Source organism: Diadema antillarum, unplaced genomic scaffold (assembly GCF_040938485.1).
Source record: "Diadema antillarum isolate AM-2024a unplaced genomic scaffold, OU_Dant_1.0 seq00001928_RagTag, whole genome shotgun sequence".
In the NCBI taxonomy this organism is placed as follows: domain Eukaryota; kingdom Metazoa; phylum Echinodermata; class Echinoidea; order Diadematoida; family Diadematidae; genus Diadema; species Diadema antillarum.
Genome location: NW_027272591.1, coordinates 77,525 through 93,806, shown reverse-complemented (window position 1 = coordinate 93,806; position 16,282 = coordinate 77,525). Strand labels below are relative to the sequence as shown.

The 16,282-nt window shown below is 36.1% G+C and overlaps 1 protein-coding gene across 1 annotated transcript; it reads right to left on the bottom strand.

The window, feature by feature from the left end:
• Positions 1–393: 393 nt before the first annotated feature.
• On the bottom strand, positions 394–14,673 carry LOC139713226 (sialin-like). The gene is made up of 5 exons (XM_071624971.1): positions 14,485–14,673; positions 13,034–13,267; positions 2,782–2,914; positions 1,798–2,039; positions 394–609 (listed from the first exon to the last, which is right to left on the bottom strand). The coding sequence occupies exons 1-5, from the start codon at positions 14,671–14,673 to the stop codon at positions 394–396; spliced, it is 1,014 nt and encodes a 337-aa protein (XP_071481072.1).
• Positions 14,674–16,282: the final 1,609 nt, after the last annotated feature.

The window sequence follows — 16,282 nt, the reverse complement described above, 5'->3', positions numbered from 1 at the left end:
GACAACATTAATAGAACACATCAGTCAAATGTCAGTGAAAGTTTGAGGAAAATTGGACAATCGATGCAAAATTTATGATTTTTTAACATTTTGGTGTTGGAACCGCTGGATGAGGAGACTAGAGGATATGACGTATGTGCGGACAACGATATAAAGAAAATATAAAGGGAATTCCACAAAAAAAAAATCATTTTTCATGAAAGTTACACATTCCATCAACTTGATACTGACTTATGTTAAGGGTAACAATTATTCCCCCTGCTTTCTAAAGCGGTTAGTTAAATGCTACTTCATAATGCTGGAAAAGTGATCTCATGTTGCATTTTCCTTATATTTTCTTTATATTCTTGTCCACACAGACTGCGATAAGCTTGCATAATACGGTAATACCAGCTAGATCGCATTTTTCTCGTCACTGTTTGTAAGCATGCGATCTGTAAGGGTAGGTTTGTTTTCTATCTCCGCCTTCACTTCATTCTCGACTTCGTCCCCATCAGTCACCGCCCACGCCTGTACCTTCCCGGTGCCGAGCAGCTGGAAGCAGAGCGCTCCCAGGAGGCTGAGACCCGCTGTCATATAGAACACTTTCCCCCAACCCTTTGGGTCGGACTACAGGGATAAATGAGATGAGTGAAACGAGTGAGATGAGTGAAAGATTCAGTTCAGTTCCAATTTATTTCGTGTTTTTTTTCACAATAAAATAATATATAAACATAAATCTGACTTTCTTCAGTGAAACAAATGATGCATTATCATTTGTACAAAGAAAACAATAATTAAAAACTTACAGTAAGGATACATTACAATGGTTGATGAAGTAACGATAGTGGAATAATTGTCAGTACGCATTGTGTGAAAAAAAACAATGGAGGGACCCACTAAAAAAAAACAAACAGAGTTCGCAGAGTGTGGGCTCCTCTTAGATAAAAAGATTTGGTGTACAGATTGATTTAAAACAGCAACAGCAACTATTCCTGTATTAAGAAATACGTTATACACACAATAAGATATGGAGTTATACATAAAGACATACCAACATAGAGACATACATACACAAACGGAGGAATAAGTAGGGGCCTACAACAAGTCCTTTCAAAAAGTAGCGCATAAATTTGAGAATTAGATTCGTGAAAATTTGGGAACAAATCAGGAACACAAGGAAATTATGAATTTTTAAGGTTTAGAGATCAACACAAATTGGCAACTGCGGGTGACGTATAGTTGTTGAGCGCTATCCTTTCTGTATCTACACAGACATTCACGAATCCTCATTTTCCTCAAATATTTTGACACAGAGAGAACTTAAATCTGCCAATGAAGACGTAAAAGCCGGTATATTACAGTTATCATAATTATATACCAAGGGGGGGGGGGGGGCAATTCAGTGTTTTGTCAGTGATTTTCACTGACAAATTTGCTCTGAGCTAATCACATGCAAGGATTTCAGTAGCTCAAAACAGTTGTCACTGATTGAAAAATTTTATGAAACGCTCTCCAGGACTCAAGAAATTTCTTCTCGGAAGAAATAAAAAAAAAATTGTGAATTTCTGAGTAAAAATCGAATCGAGAGCTGATCAAGTTTAACTAACTCACCTGTAATGAATTGCAGATTTGTCTGTAAACTCTCTAATCTTCCGGAGTTGATAATCTTTTCAGTGTGTATGCTTTTTCCAAAAATTTTCAAGTTTTCACTCTTCTACTTCACTAATTTCTGTTTTCATCAGAAAGCAACTTTCCATTCAGGAACTAAAAAAAAAAACGACAACAACAATCAAAACACGATGATGACATCATTACCTGATCCGCGGTCATGAAACCGATGACCACTGGTCCAACGAAGCCGCTTGCCACTCCCAGACAGTTGCCGATCCCAAACACGGTGCCGGCGAAGCGGGGAGCCAGGTCCGACGGGTTTGCAAAGAACCCAGAGTAGGCGATCCCAACGCCGAGCATGCCTGTCGACATCAGAGCCACGACAAAACGGTGGTCGCATCCGACATGTGGCATGGCGGCTAGCGATATCGCTGCCACCACGGCTCCTGCAAACGAAAATAGGTATCGATGTTCACACCGTTTTATATGATATATGATATATGATTTGATTATGTATATATATATATATATATATATATATATATATATATATGAGATATTATATTATAAGATATGTAAGCACATTATCATGAGGGATGTTTTAATACCAAGACATCTGAGCTTGTCAGCTTGTTTAATAGCATCAAAAAATCACGCAAAAAGAAAAAGAAGCACTATCAAAATGTAATGAGGGTCCATGCTGCCGTGTCATTCTGTTTTGTTTGTGAAGCCTGGTCCACCCGGATTAGACGAGTAGCATATCTAAAAAAACAAATAAGTAGATATGCAGTTTTTCTTTAATACCAGCGATGTTCTATATACATTAACAACACAATTTGAAGAGTTTTATCGCCAAACGAGCTAACTCCATTCTTGTCAAGTTGAGATATTTGTGATTAAAGCTGTTACAAAACAAGGAAAATAATGAGGAAATACAGATTACTTTTAGTCATAACTTCTACAATATTTCTTGTCATGTTACAAGTGAGGTATTACTGGAAAGGTTTTATTTTGCTCTATCTGATGCTGGACTAAATTTGAAATGTTTTGAAAATGGCGCTTAGCCTATTTTGCAATAAAACTCTTCATTTCGTAACGAGACTACAGCGATGACGGAAATGGACAAGAAATTAAAGTGAATGTCTGTATTATGTAATATATAAATGAAAATAATGAAAAGGAATATACCGGTGTTGGTCATAAGCTTCCTCGTTGTCGTTTTTGTGAGATATTTCTTATGGAGGATGTGGTCAGATAGGCATGCTGCTGCTACCATGGAGATACCAAAGACGTAGTAAGGTAGTGCCCCCAGTAGACCAATCTGCGGAAAGACGGTGAGAGGATGTCCGTAATTTTTTAGTACGAAATATTTGAAGAGTTTCATCGTAAAATGGACAACTCGCTTTTGTATTTTAAGTAAATAATCGTAAAATGAAAGCTTTCAGTCACTATCCGTGATACCTCATCTGTAACATAACAAGGAATATTCTTGAATTTGAAATAAAAAAAAAAAAATGTCCCCAACTCTTTTGTTATTATTCTTTGGGGTTTTTTAGGAGCTTTAATCGTAAATATCTCAACTTAAAATGAACGCGGTTAGCTAGTTTTGTGATAAATCTCTTCATTTATTGTACCGAAATAAATCTCTTTTAATGTTCGAGGTGCAGTTCATCCACTAAACAAGGTGTTCTAACGTAAGTTTGTACTGCTCGTCCTTCTATTTTACCCTTCCACTAAAGGAAACCAACACCCAAAGAGAAATGTGGATTGAGTGAAAGCAGCAACATTAGTAGAACATAATAATCATTAGTGAAAGTTTGAGGAAAATCGGACAATCGATGCGAATTAGTTATGAATTTTTAAAGTTTTGGTGTTGGAACCGCTGGGTGAGGAGACGACTAGAGGGTATGGCGTTATGTGTCCCAATACAAAGAAAATAAAAAAGGAATTCCACAAAACTTAATTTTTCATGAAAATTACACATTCTATCAACTCGATACTGACATTATGTGAAGGGTGGCAATTATTCCCCCTGCTTTCTGAAAGCAGTAAGTCAAATGCTCTTTCATTATGCTAGAAAAAGTGAAAGCATGTTGAATTTTCTTTATATTTTCTTTATAATTGTTGTCCACACATGGTGTCATAAACTCAAGTAGTCTCCTCATCCAGCGGTTTCAACACCAAAATTTTGAAGATTCATAACTTTTGCATCGATTGTCTGATTTTCCTCAAACTTTCACTTATGTGTTCTACTAATATTGGTGCTTTCACTTAATCCATATTTGCTCTTTGGGTTTGGGTTCCCTTTAAACTCTCATTTAATCTTACACCCAAAAATCTCATACTTTTTTCCCTTTACCTTCAAGGAGCAGTTTATCAGCTAGATAAATGTACTCTAGCGTAAAGTCCAAACTTTCCTTCGGTGGGATGAATTGGTAAGTTAGTTTCTGTTCTTTGTTTCATTATGACAGAAAAATGTCTGCAGAAAACATAACTTCTTTTTCAGAACAAAGTGATGCATGTATTTCACGGAAGAATTCATCATTACATCGTGACGTTAATACATACAGTAGTACCGTAGCCCCTGATAGAATTTAGCCAATTAAGGCAAGTTGTAAGCTAGGCGTTATCGTCATAATATGATATTATCATTCGATACTTACATTAAATGCGTTGAATCGGAGAACGTGTCTCAGGAAAAGCGGAATGTTTATCATAAATGTCAAGATCACGAATCCAGCTATGGTTACCATGGCGATGTTAAATGCTGCTGTTCTCCATGACGTTAATATTGCCCTTAAAGGTATTGAGGACTCCTATAGAGGTTTGAGAGAGAGAAAAAAAAAAGAAAGAAGAAGAAACAAAGTGGAATTCACTAATTTAGCCAAGAGGACTTTGTCGCTGGATATATGGAGATAGACCTCTAACCTTTGGAGCATGAAAAACTTCATCCTTTAATGATGAGAATGATTTGATTACTATAAATCTGACATTCTTGGTATTGATTATATTAATAGTTTTGATAGAAATTAATCCAATTCTTTTGTCGTCTACCCTCATTATCATTGTCATTGCAATGGTAATGACTATGATGCTGATGGTAATGAAAACAGCATGGAATACCAATAAATTATGGACAGATTTCTAAGTCGCAGATGATACATTATTCTATTTCAAGAGCTTCTGACACGGTAATTATTACAATCCAATGTTACAACTTGACAGGATACTGTTGTTATTGGCGTCCAGCAATGTAAAATTCCTGACTGAATAGTTGTTACCATGATTTCGTTTTGCAGATGAAAATGTTGTTCATTTCAGCTTAGCCTGAGTAATTTATACATTTTAACAGAAAATCATACTTGAAGTAACATCAAAGCATCACACAAATATTCGATAAAAAAGAGCTTATGTAATGAGTATAAGTACTCACAAGAATCTTTAAAATATTTAAGAAAATAAAATGGAATCACAGAAGGATACATTACAATGGTTTCCAGTTTAAGAAACGAAAGTATGCAGGGGTGTGTCATCGTCAGTTTTTGTTAGTTTCTAGATAAATTTCTCTCATGGTCTCTTATCGAGATGTTTTCAACAGATTTTAGGCAGAAAGCGTCAACTCACTTTTTCGCTTTTGCGACACCTCTGACTCTCGATAAGGTCTTGTTCTCGGCTTGATATCCAAGGATGATACAAAGGCTCTTCAGAAATGGTAATGCACCAAAGTATAGCCCAGATCAGCGAGAGTGACCCTGTAAAGAGGCAGGAAAAACATATAGGACCTATATAAACGCACATGCATAACCTTACTTACATCAATATGACACGTTAATTACGTCTATACTGTATTTTGAAGAGTTTTATTGCAAAATGAGCTAAGCTCCATATTTAACATTTCAAAGAAAAACCATCATCAGATAGAGCAAAACAAAGCGTCTCAACGTTCAAGTAAAATATAATTTATAGCATAACAAGGAATATTCTAGAAGTCATGATTAGATATACTAGTTAACCCGTATTTTTTATTATTTTCTTTGTTTCTTTTTAGCAGCTTTAGTCACAAATATCTCAATTTAACAGGAACGGAGTTAGCTTGTTTTGCAATAAACACATCATATGCCAATATATGTGTGTGCATGTGTTTGCGTGTATTTTCGTTGTCTGCCTTTTTGTGTGTATAGAGACGTCCATCGAGAATCGTATCCTTTTGTTACTAAGTGTCATGGTCTTTTATCGAATCTCCATGCTATTTTTACCAAAGTTTTAAGACTAAAGTAGGGGCCTATCGGGAGTGAGAATATCAAACAAGTTTTGAAACAAATGCAGTAATGCAGATTACCATAATATCATCTGCGGTAGTTTCGAGGGAACGTTTTGAAAGGCCACTTCAAAGTGCAAGTCAGTTCCGGTACTCTTGACGAATGGATACCCCATTCATCCCATGCTGTGACATTGCTCGTTGTATAGTCGCATGTTTGTTCGCTCAAGCGATTTTGTTCTGTCAAGCATGATCACGATAGCAGTGCAAAACAAGTTTAACGAACATTGTTAAAAGAGTAAATACGTGTACATCCCAGTTTCGTACTTAATACTATTTCGAGCAAATTGGAGAGAAAAACCAAAGATGGGTTTAGAGGGTAGAAACTGGACGGGGAGGACAGAGGGAAGAGATTAAAAGAAGGGTTCAAAATCAGATTTTAATCCGTATCCGCAGATTTCTCACCTTTCACCGTCATTCAGTCCATTCTCAAATCAACAAAACAATTTACTCAGTATCGAACATTTTGCACTTACTTGTGGTCTTTTACTACAAGCTTCAAAACTCGAGTATCAACACACGTGATTGTGTTCTTTGTTTTGCTTTGTTTCGTTTTTGCTGCCGACATCTACATCATGTACATGGTTCCCGTACCTAAAATGTAAAAGGAAGAAGTCCATCCTAGTTTCGAACAAATAAGTCCCGAAAAGGTAAGTCCACAAGCACAGCCAACTGCAGATCCTGGAAGACGGGAATAAGCAGAGAAGTAAATAACTATGAACATTATAACTTTCCCTTATACACTAACTTGCATTTCAGAAAAAAAAACTGTTAAAAAACAGTTCACAAAATATATCAGAATAAAAACAAAAAGATAATTTCGTCCTATATGTATTCAAAGGTACAAATCATTCCCTCGACATATTTCATACAGTGATCTAGTTTCCTTATTTTCTTGAAGAGCCTTGCCAACTGTTCTTTGGATGTCTGAGAGCAATGAATCTTTTTTTAATATTCACTTTCAATATTTTTAATATTGTTGTACTATTGTGACATCGCTATTTCAACCGTTCCCATCTAGCTCTAGAAAGGTAGCACTCATAACTATTCATAAGTTTGAATTCACACTTGTGTTGAGCAAAATTATTTGTCCTATTTTCACTGATTATTCATGACGTCATATGCATTCAATGGGTTCACATGGCTATTTGCTGCGGGGGACTTTAACTGAACGGAATAACGCTTTAAATACCTTGCTTTTAAAAAGTACAATAATCATTGAAAGATATTACAGCCGTACACCTCCAGCTTTTTTCTAACCATTAAATAAAATTTAAAGCAACATCGTTATGATTAATCTGAAGTATGTTGGAAGTTTATAGACATTATGACTGAAATGATAAAAGTTGCTTTGGGGCTAAAATAATAGTTATACTTGGAGGCTGTAGTGGCATGGTTTAAAGTATAAACGTCTCGTTTTATATCAATTATCTTTGACTTTTTCACCATTATATGTGAACACTCATTGTTTACTACTACGACCTCAAATACAGCAATAAATGAAGGATGAAATAGGTACGCATTATTCGTCAGGCAAGTAATATGCAAGAGACTTGTTCTGCAACATACGCAATATCATACTCTCTAAAAAAAATCGAGTGAAAATATTCCCTTTTAAAGGAGTGAATTCAAAAAAGAGTGAATTTAGCGTGAAATTGGAGTGAATTTTGAGTGAAAATGTTTATTTTCACTCATTTTGGAGTGACCTCAAGGATCACTCGAAGATTTTGGAGTGATCCCTGAGGTCACTCTAAAACGAGTGAAACTGAACATTTTCACTCAAAATTCACTTCAATCTCACTCTAAATTCACTCTTTTTTGAATTCACTCCTTTAAGAGTGAATATTTTCACTCGATTTTTTTTAAGAGAGTAAAGCAAGAAAGCAACTTACATATTAAGTTATGTACAAATTGGAGAAAGGATAGAGAATACTTCACAATCCAATCTCTGATGTGAATGGCGACCTTGAACTCAAAGTGCTACCGAAAGGAAATCTATTTTTTTCAACTCTCTTCCGATGTAACACATACAAACAGGAAAAATAAAGACAAAACAATGACTGGTCATAGGTCAGAATACACCCAACAATTTCATTAGACGTCGATAGGCCACTAATTGACACTACAGGTATTACCTTCAGGGTAAACTTGTGTATTACCTTGTTCATATACGATAACAGTATACCCCTGATTTCTGTCGAAATGTGGAACAATGTAGTGTAGAGACGTGGAACAATAAAAATAAAAAATAGACATTGCCTATAGGGCAAACTTGGATACTCTTACCTTGTTTTCGTATGGAACCAGTATACCCCTGATATTGTGTAGAAATCAAATTACAGCAAAACGTGCAATTGAAAACTGATTGTTCAAAAGCTTTGAAAGGTGACAATTTTGGTAGTGACCGGATCTATTTTTTGATATCCTTGTGTTCAGTAGTCAGGTTTGATATAATAAAGCATTTAAGAATCCTTAATCAACTTAGTGACTTTTTGATGTACAAATTGGAGAAAGGATAGAGAATACTTCACAATCCAATCTCTGATGTGAATGGCGACCTTGAACTCAAAGTGCTACCGAAAGGAAATCTATTTTTTTCAACTCTCTTCCGATGTAACACATACAAACAGGAAAAATAAAGACAAAACAATGACTGGTCATAGGTCAGAATACACCCAACAATTTCATTAGACGTCGATAGGCCACTAATTGACACTACAGGTATTACATTCAGGGTAAACTTGTGTATTACCTTGTTCATATACGATAACAGTATACCCCTGATTTCTGTCGAAATGTGGAACAATGTAGTGTAGAGACGTGGAACAATAAAAATTAAAAATAGACATTGCCTATAGGGCAAACTTGGATACTCTTACCTTGTTTTCGTATGGAACCAGTATACCCCTGATATTGTGTAGAAATCAAATTACAGCAAAACGTGCAATTGAAAACTGATTGTTCAAAAGCTTTGAAAGGTGACAATTTTGGTAGTGACCGGATCTATTTTATGATATCCTTGTGTTCAGTAGTCAGGTTTGATATAACAAAGCATTTAAGAATCCTTAATCAACTTAGTGACTTTTTGATGTGTTTGTTGTTTATGGATGTCTTACAAGTGACAGTCTCACGTTTTAATCTTCCGCACGCGTACTGTTGTTTTCATTTCAATCCATTCCAACATCATCAACAAAGTGAAGAGTTTAACCGCAAAACGAGCTAACTCCATTCTTGTTAGATTAAGACCTTTTGTGATTAAAGCAGCAAAACCAAAGAAATAAGGAATATTTCTTATCATAACTTCAAGAATATTACTTGTTATGGTTGAAGAGAGGTATTACTGGAAATGTGTAATATGATGTTGTTTAATCTGATGATAGACTTATTAAATTTTGAAATGTTAAAAAAATTACGCGTAGCCCATTTCTCGATTTTAGCTTTTAAAGACAGCTAGATTCAACAATTTTGAGGCACCACAACATAATTAAATCGTTACAATTTAGGGATTTTTTCGTGCAGTGTCTTGTCAACGTGTCAGATTGAAAAAAAGAAATCAAAAACATTAAAAAAATCATAACCTTATTACCTGACGTAATGAAGAGGGTTATTTTGGTTCTTTCGTTTTCCGGTGCCCATTTGGTGATTAGAGTGTTGGCCGCGGGAAATGAGGTCGTCTGGACAGAGAAACGATGAAATATCAGCACAGTAAAGTATAGTTCATGTGCAATTTTAAGTGATTAAATTGACCTATAGAACTATAGTCCCGTGTTGACGTTTGCAAAGTCTTTATTAAATTCCGATGGTGACATAACAAAATACAACATCAAGTACTACTATACTGCTACTACTGCTATTATTATTATCATTATTATTACTACTACTACTACTTCTACTACTACTCTACTACTACTACTACTACTACTCTACAACAACAACAACAACAACAACTACTACTACTACTACTACTACTACTACTACTACCACTACTACTACTACTAATAATAATATGTTTTGTTGCACTAATACAGCCGTGGTGACTTTTTCGGGGGGTGGGGAGGTAGGATGCATCTATTCTGCAAAATAGTCACATGATTTGCATTATAGTTACAAGCCCTAACCACGCTCAATTATTTGGCAAAAAAAAATTACCAAAAATAAGTTTTTATTTCAATTAGACCATTACTACTAGTACCAGTAGGGCCTACTGTTACTAATACTTCTACTACTACTACTACTACTGCTGCTGCTACTACTACTATATAGGCCTACTACTTCTAATGATGATGATAATGACAATATAGAGCTGATGTGTTGCATTAACCCAAACATGAGTTTTTTTTTTTTTTTTTTTTGGGGGGGGGGATGGAGGGATGGTAGCTGTATTTACCAAATAATCAAGAAAAAAAATCTAATTTTTATTATAGCTAAACGCTCAAACCAATGGGACTTGTAAACTGTCAGCGTCTGTATCTCACCTACAAATTTTCATATTGGTCACGTTGGTACCGGATTCTATTTCAGCTTCTGTCACCCTGTTTCACATGTTTGATAAAAGTTATTCTGCACCTCTTAGGTAACTTGAAGATATAATCCATCTTGAACTTTTAAGAACCAGCTGGAATACGTCTGAAGGGTACAACCAGGAAGCGTATTTTTTATTTACACCACTGCTCCGCCACAATTCCCAGAAATACGAAAGAAACGGCTATCAAGTCTTTGACTTTATTATTCTCTCAAGCCTTGAGCCTGACGGAATAAACCGTTACATATACTTTAGAAATTAAGAGCAAAAATGAAAACAAGATGTTGAGCTAGACCCCAATTGGGAGTCGAACCACCGTGACACCATACCTTCTGAATAACAGACCAAACCCTAACACACCGTGCCAAAGCGAGGTGATGCCGAGAACGGTGGTCATTGTCATTAAGAAGTAGGCCCTATGCGAACACAATTTGTCTGAGGTAGAGTCCCTATACTCGTAGTCTTAGGGCGCGAGCCGTTTCTTTGGGATTTTTTTTATATTGTGGCGGAGCAGTGGTGTAAATAAAAAATACGCAACCAGGAAACAACTCATGTTGAATTGTTCGTTTTAGCTAATAGGGCCTACAAGAAAAAAAACCAACATGTTCCCGTACGAAGATTTTTATGGGTTGATATTTGTTCTTTTCTATCTTGGGTGGTTTTAAGACAGATTAAAATACGAGATTTTTGTCATTTCTGCATGTGTAATCAGTCAGACCGCAACGCCCTGAAAAGCCTTCGCATTTATCGTACGCGTATGCATGGACCTCGCACACATGATTATGTAATAAGATGGGAGACCACATTTTTAGAGTGTCTGTAAAACTAAACGACACGAGCAATCTACATGATTTATACATCGATAAAAAGCTCAAGAGTTGTACTTTGATGAACTTCGACCACTTTAAAGATTATGACATATTAAATATACTTAACAAGGGATTTATAAAACATAAAATTTGCATATTTTTCACTTTTTTTTGGGTGGTACACTAGACCAATGGAATAAACGTGGAGCAAAATGGAAGAGGTATGAAATGAAAGGGAATATATCATTCCATGAAAATATAATAATTTCATGTGGACTGATTCTATGAACGGGTCAGGCTGCAGGATAAATCATTGTGTCGTACAGTTAATTTCTGACGAATATGACAAGATTTCAGTTTGCCGCGAATGCGCGTACCTGATTGGTTAATTCCCTCTGAGTAGAGAGTGGTGGAGAGTTGAATGAACTTCGCGGAATGACAGCAAACGTGTACTGTACAAGTGTACATAACAGTAATACACTGTGTGTAGATGACAGTGTAGGATCCTACGGTGTGTGTGTGTGTGCGCGCACAATGTATATTATACGCGCTCGGGATCAGGCAACTGCAACTAAGATCTCCACGTAAACAACAAGAACAACACTCCACTCTGATCGACAGCGCAGCTCAACTTTGGTTTGGATTTTGTTTACACAACTACATGTAGATAGAGTAATGTGCATTAATGAATAGCATATAAATCAATAATAAAAGATCTAGCACATACTTGCACACATGATCAGTTCTTTGGGGCTTTCTATTTTGTATTAGAATAATTGTTCCATATTAATCCACTGTATACATCGCTGAGTCATTTATCTAATCATACCCTGGGAGCGCATGATCATTCATGTATCTTAAATTGCTACACTATGGTTTTTACTCGACGAGACTTTCAATTTTTATAGGTTTCTAGGTGATGGACCAATTCAGTTCTTACTGTGCTGTTATAGCAAGTATCTCTAGAACGTTTACAGTCATTAATGTGGTGATTCAAGCTATGAACGGGTCGGGTTGCAAGTAAATAGAAAGCCTTGTTATAATTTGTCTCAGGGTCGTTTTGAAAATATCGATATAATGCAGAGATAAGAATTATGTTATCATAAGTTTATTTTTTATAATGTAAGCATTAAAAGGTGTGATTTATTTCAAAGATTCACAAACCATGTCAATTAGTCACGGATAGTAGATCTTCATGTCGTCAATAAGTGAATCTCGTCGACCATGCACTTCGTCTCTGAATATCTCGCAAAATCTCGGGTGCTGAAAAGGACATGCGCAAAAACCTGCGCGTAAGATAAATTTTTGATTTGAGCTCATTAACAGCCGCATTGCGGTCTGACTGCAATGAATAAGAAATTGTGAGAGCTTAACATCGTCAACTTGCTGATTTGAATATTCATAAGGACTGGTCAAGAAATGTTTTCCGAAAAAAATTGAAATATTTCAAAATGTCATATCTTCCTTATTTTTTATCCGATTTATGTCATTTTAGTATCATTCTATATGAAATATTTTTCCTTCTTTTGAATTTTTTTTAATTCGATTTCCTCTTTAATGACAAACCAATTGGATACTTGTCATAAAGATGACGTCATCGCCTGTTTACTTCTCATATATGCGTGTGTTCATGTGACCGAATATCACTATCAACTCTTGAATTCCATATTTTTTGTCCAATTCTAATGGTCACAGGAACCCCTATCATTTTTTACGTCTGATATTACTCCATTCACAGATGTCAACTTTAAAACATGACGCCGAACTCACTTGAACTTAACTTTAATTCACCTCAGCGAGTCCAGACACAAGCCTGGTGACGAAAAATAAGGGCACGCTGACTTCCACTGCCAGCGGAGCGGCGAGGTTCATGAGAGCTGACACACCCGCACCGACTCCCATCAACCACTTTCCCCCGAAGCGATCGGAGAGCCATCCGGAAGGTATCATGCCGATGGTCTGGCCAATGAAGTAGGCACCGAGAAGGAGTTCTTGTAGGTGGCTGCTCCATTGAAATTTGGCTTGCTGTGTTGGGTGCACGTTGAAAGTCCAGTTGTTGAGTAGTAAAGAACAGCATTCATATTGTAAATGTGATGATAACCACATGGTCTCAATTATCCCGGCTCTGTCAGGGTAGCCCCCGGGTAGCCTCTTCAGTGTTTCCGCTGCTGTATCAGAGGGGACTCTGACATTAGTATTCTATAAAGAATTTTTACGTGTCCATTTATGCAACTAAGTTTAGAGGGACATCTTGAGGGGGGGGGGGCAATATCTTCTCTTAAAGACGTAAGCACATGACGGGATTCGAACTCGGGACCTCTGACATGTCTGATTGAAAGTCAGGATTCCTACGCACTATGCCACAGGGCCTCCACGATTATGCTCCTAGGCCCCAAGAATCTACCATTAGGTCCATAGTTGTATATGGCATGACCAACCGAAAGCAATGTAGAAATAATATTATACATTATGTGGAAGAAAACAGACAAGATAATATCACTTTCGATACGGAGCCTTGTATAAGGCCAGGATTACAATATTATGTTTTCACGCCAGTTTGCATTTGGTGAAAACATTTCCGGTATCAAACCTCTTACTAGTATGCTAATGTCGGGGCTTTTTATGTGATTTCAATTTGTTTCCTAAAAGTAACATAAATGGTATTGAGATTCCTTCTGCAAACAGAAGTTCCATCGTTCGACAGTGTGTTTAGAGAGTCAAGTCTGTGAGCACACTGTAAACACAACTGTTCTTTCTGACAGGGATGTTTATTACTTGTCGCCCTCTACATATTTTATCACATTTACCTTCTTGATTGAATTGAATTTAATTGAGTTGAATATACTAACGCAATATGACCTATCAGTTCTTCAGTAGGTTTCCTCTTTTTCTGTTTTGTTTTATATTCTGACTTGATCGATCAGTATTGAAACCCACTAATGTTTCTCTTTTATGTTTATGGGTTTATAGACAAAACAGCGTATTCTTCAATATGCTCATATTATTACGTCGTATACAGGTATAAGAATTTACCATTTCGGGGTAATTTTAATTTTCAAGACATGAATATTTAAAAATGGCATAACTTCTATCATAAGAGACATTGTGCAAAGACACAGTATACACTGCAAATATTTGTATTCATTTATTCATGTAATAAATTGCCTGTTCATTATCTCATTCATCCAAATACAACACTAAAACAAAATGCCAACAAAAGTGGTTCCTACCCGGATTCTTACCTGTAAAGTTGAAGTGTTCCTTACGCCGTCTTCCACATCCATTGCAGAGTCAGAACACGAATTGTGCGCAGATGAGTTTATGGTGTCATTCTGCGCAGCCTCACCGTGATTGGTCTCTGCTATGATTGTCATGACAACGCTCATATTGATGCGCAGGGAGTACAACACTGTAAGACCGACGAAAGACATCGTGGCAAAATACATTCGCACAGAGCAGAGTCCTATAAGAGAGTCAGAACAGTCAACAAAGATATAAAGCCAATACAGACAACATTTTTACGCTCCCAAGGCTTCCCACACCAGGAGGATTGAAAAATAAAATTGTTTAAATCCAGAGAGAGTTTAATCCTCGAATGATAAAACGCTATTCCTTTTAAGTCGATAATCAATATTTCACACGTCTTAATTTTTATCTTATTTGTTGTATTCGAAAATTTTCTCATTCAATTTATTATGTTTATTGAAACCTTATGTTTTAATGTTACGTTTGTTAAAATGTTATGTTTGTTAAACCTTGTAATATGGAACACTAAAACACACAAAACTAGTTTTCATCTTTTTTCAAAATGTTTTTATCACGCCATTGATTTCATCAAGACAACTTTTTAAAATAATGAGAACCACAACTGCTTTATCCACTTGCGAATACTTTTCCTATTGTTCGAAAAACCTTAGCATTAGAAACATTGTCTATTTAATGATTCTGTCAGTATGATATAAATATGAAATATCTTTGATTTGTGTTTTCCTCATTTAATCTTCTTGAGGTGTATTTTGCAACTGAGAATTTATATTTCTTAAAATACACTGGCGTTATCGGCAAAATAAACTAAAATCAAACAAACTTGAACATTACGGCCAGTCACGAAAAAACAAACAAACAAAATAATGTGGAGTCTTGCAAAAGATCCGGAAAATCCGGTCATTCGAATTCACTATCGGAGCATTCAAATTCAAGAGAGGAGCATGCATTTCAGCAATGAGCATTCAAATTCATCTCAAGCTGGCGACGGCGGTCATTCAACTTCGTGAATAGGCAACCATGTTTCAATTAGCTGCATTCAATTTAAAAGAAGTCATGAATTTAGTTAGTTTTGGGCCGTGTCTGTGTGCCTTTTTCATTTTGCTTTGAATATATTGGGATTTATGATGAAGAATATAAGCATAAACAACTGTGAGTCTTCTACACGATGTGTTTACACTGAAATATATGACCCCCATATTCCCCATACATTCTGAAGCCACGGACCAACTTACATCCCTACCCACGGTGATATTCTTTAGCAAAATTTATTTTTTACTAGAAGAGAAAGCAAATTCGTATGTACATACATAGAGATTTTTATACCCTAACTGAACGCAACGATATTCAAAGGTTTCCAGCCAGCTTCAATGCAGGGTGCTGCTCGAATAAAACAAGACAGAGTACAAACAAAAAAACAAACACAAGATAATCGTTCCACGGACGCTACTATGTTTGACCCCTCCACGAGTATGTCCACAAAAACGAGACATTTAATTACCTACGTTCTTCAGTTTGTGTATTGCTGCAATGTCCTTCGTAAGATTAAGGTAGATTAAGGTTTACGCCTGAATGCATTGGTCCAAGTGCATTGAGCACACTACAGGTGGAAGTCTAATTAGGTGATGCAATGGAACATTTTGATCGCGTTTGGAGCACCCTATTGATAAATTATACATGAATAAGTTATGGTATATAGAATATAAAATGTGTAAACAGCTAGAATTGCTTGTGTTCCCGTCCCGAAAACTCATAGTCTCAAGGCCAATTTTTTAT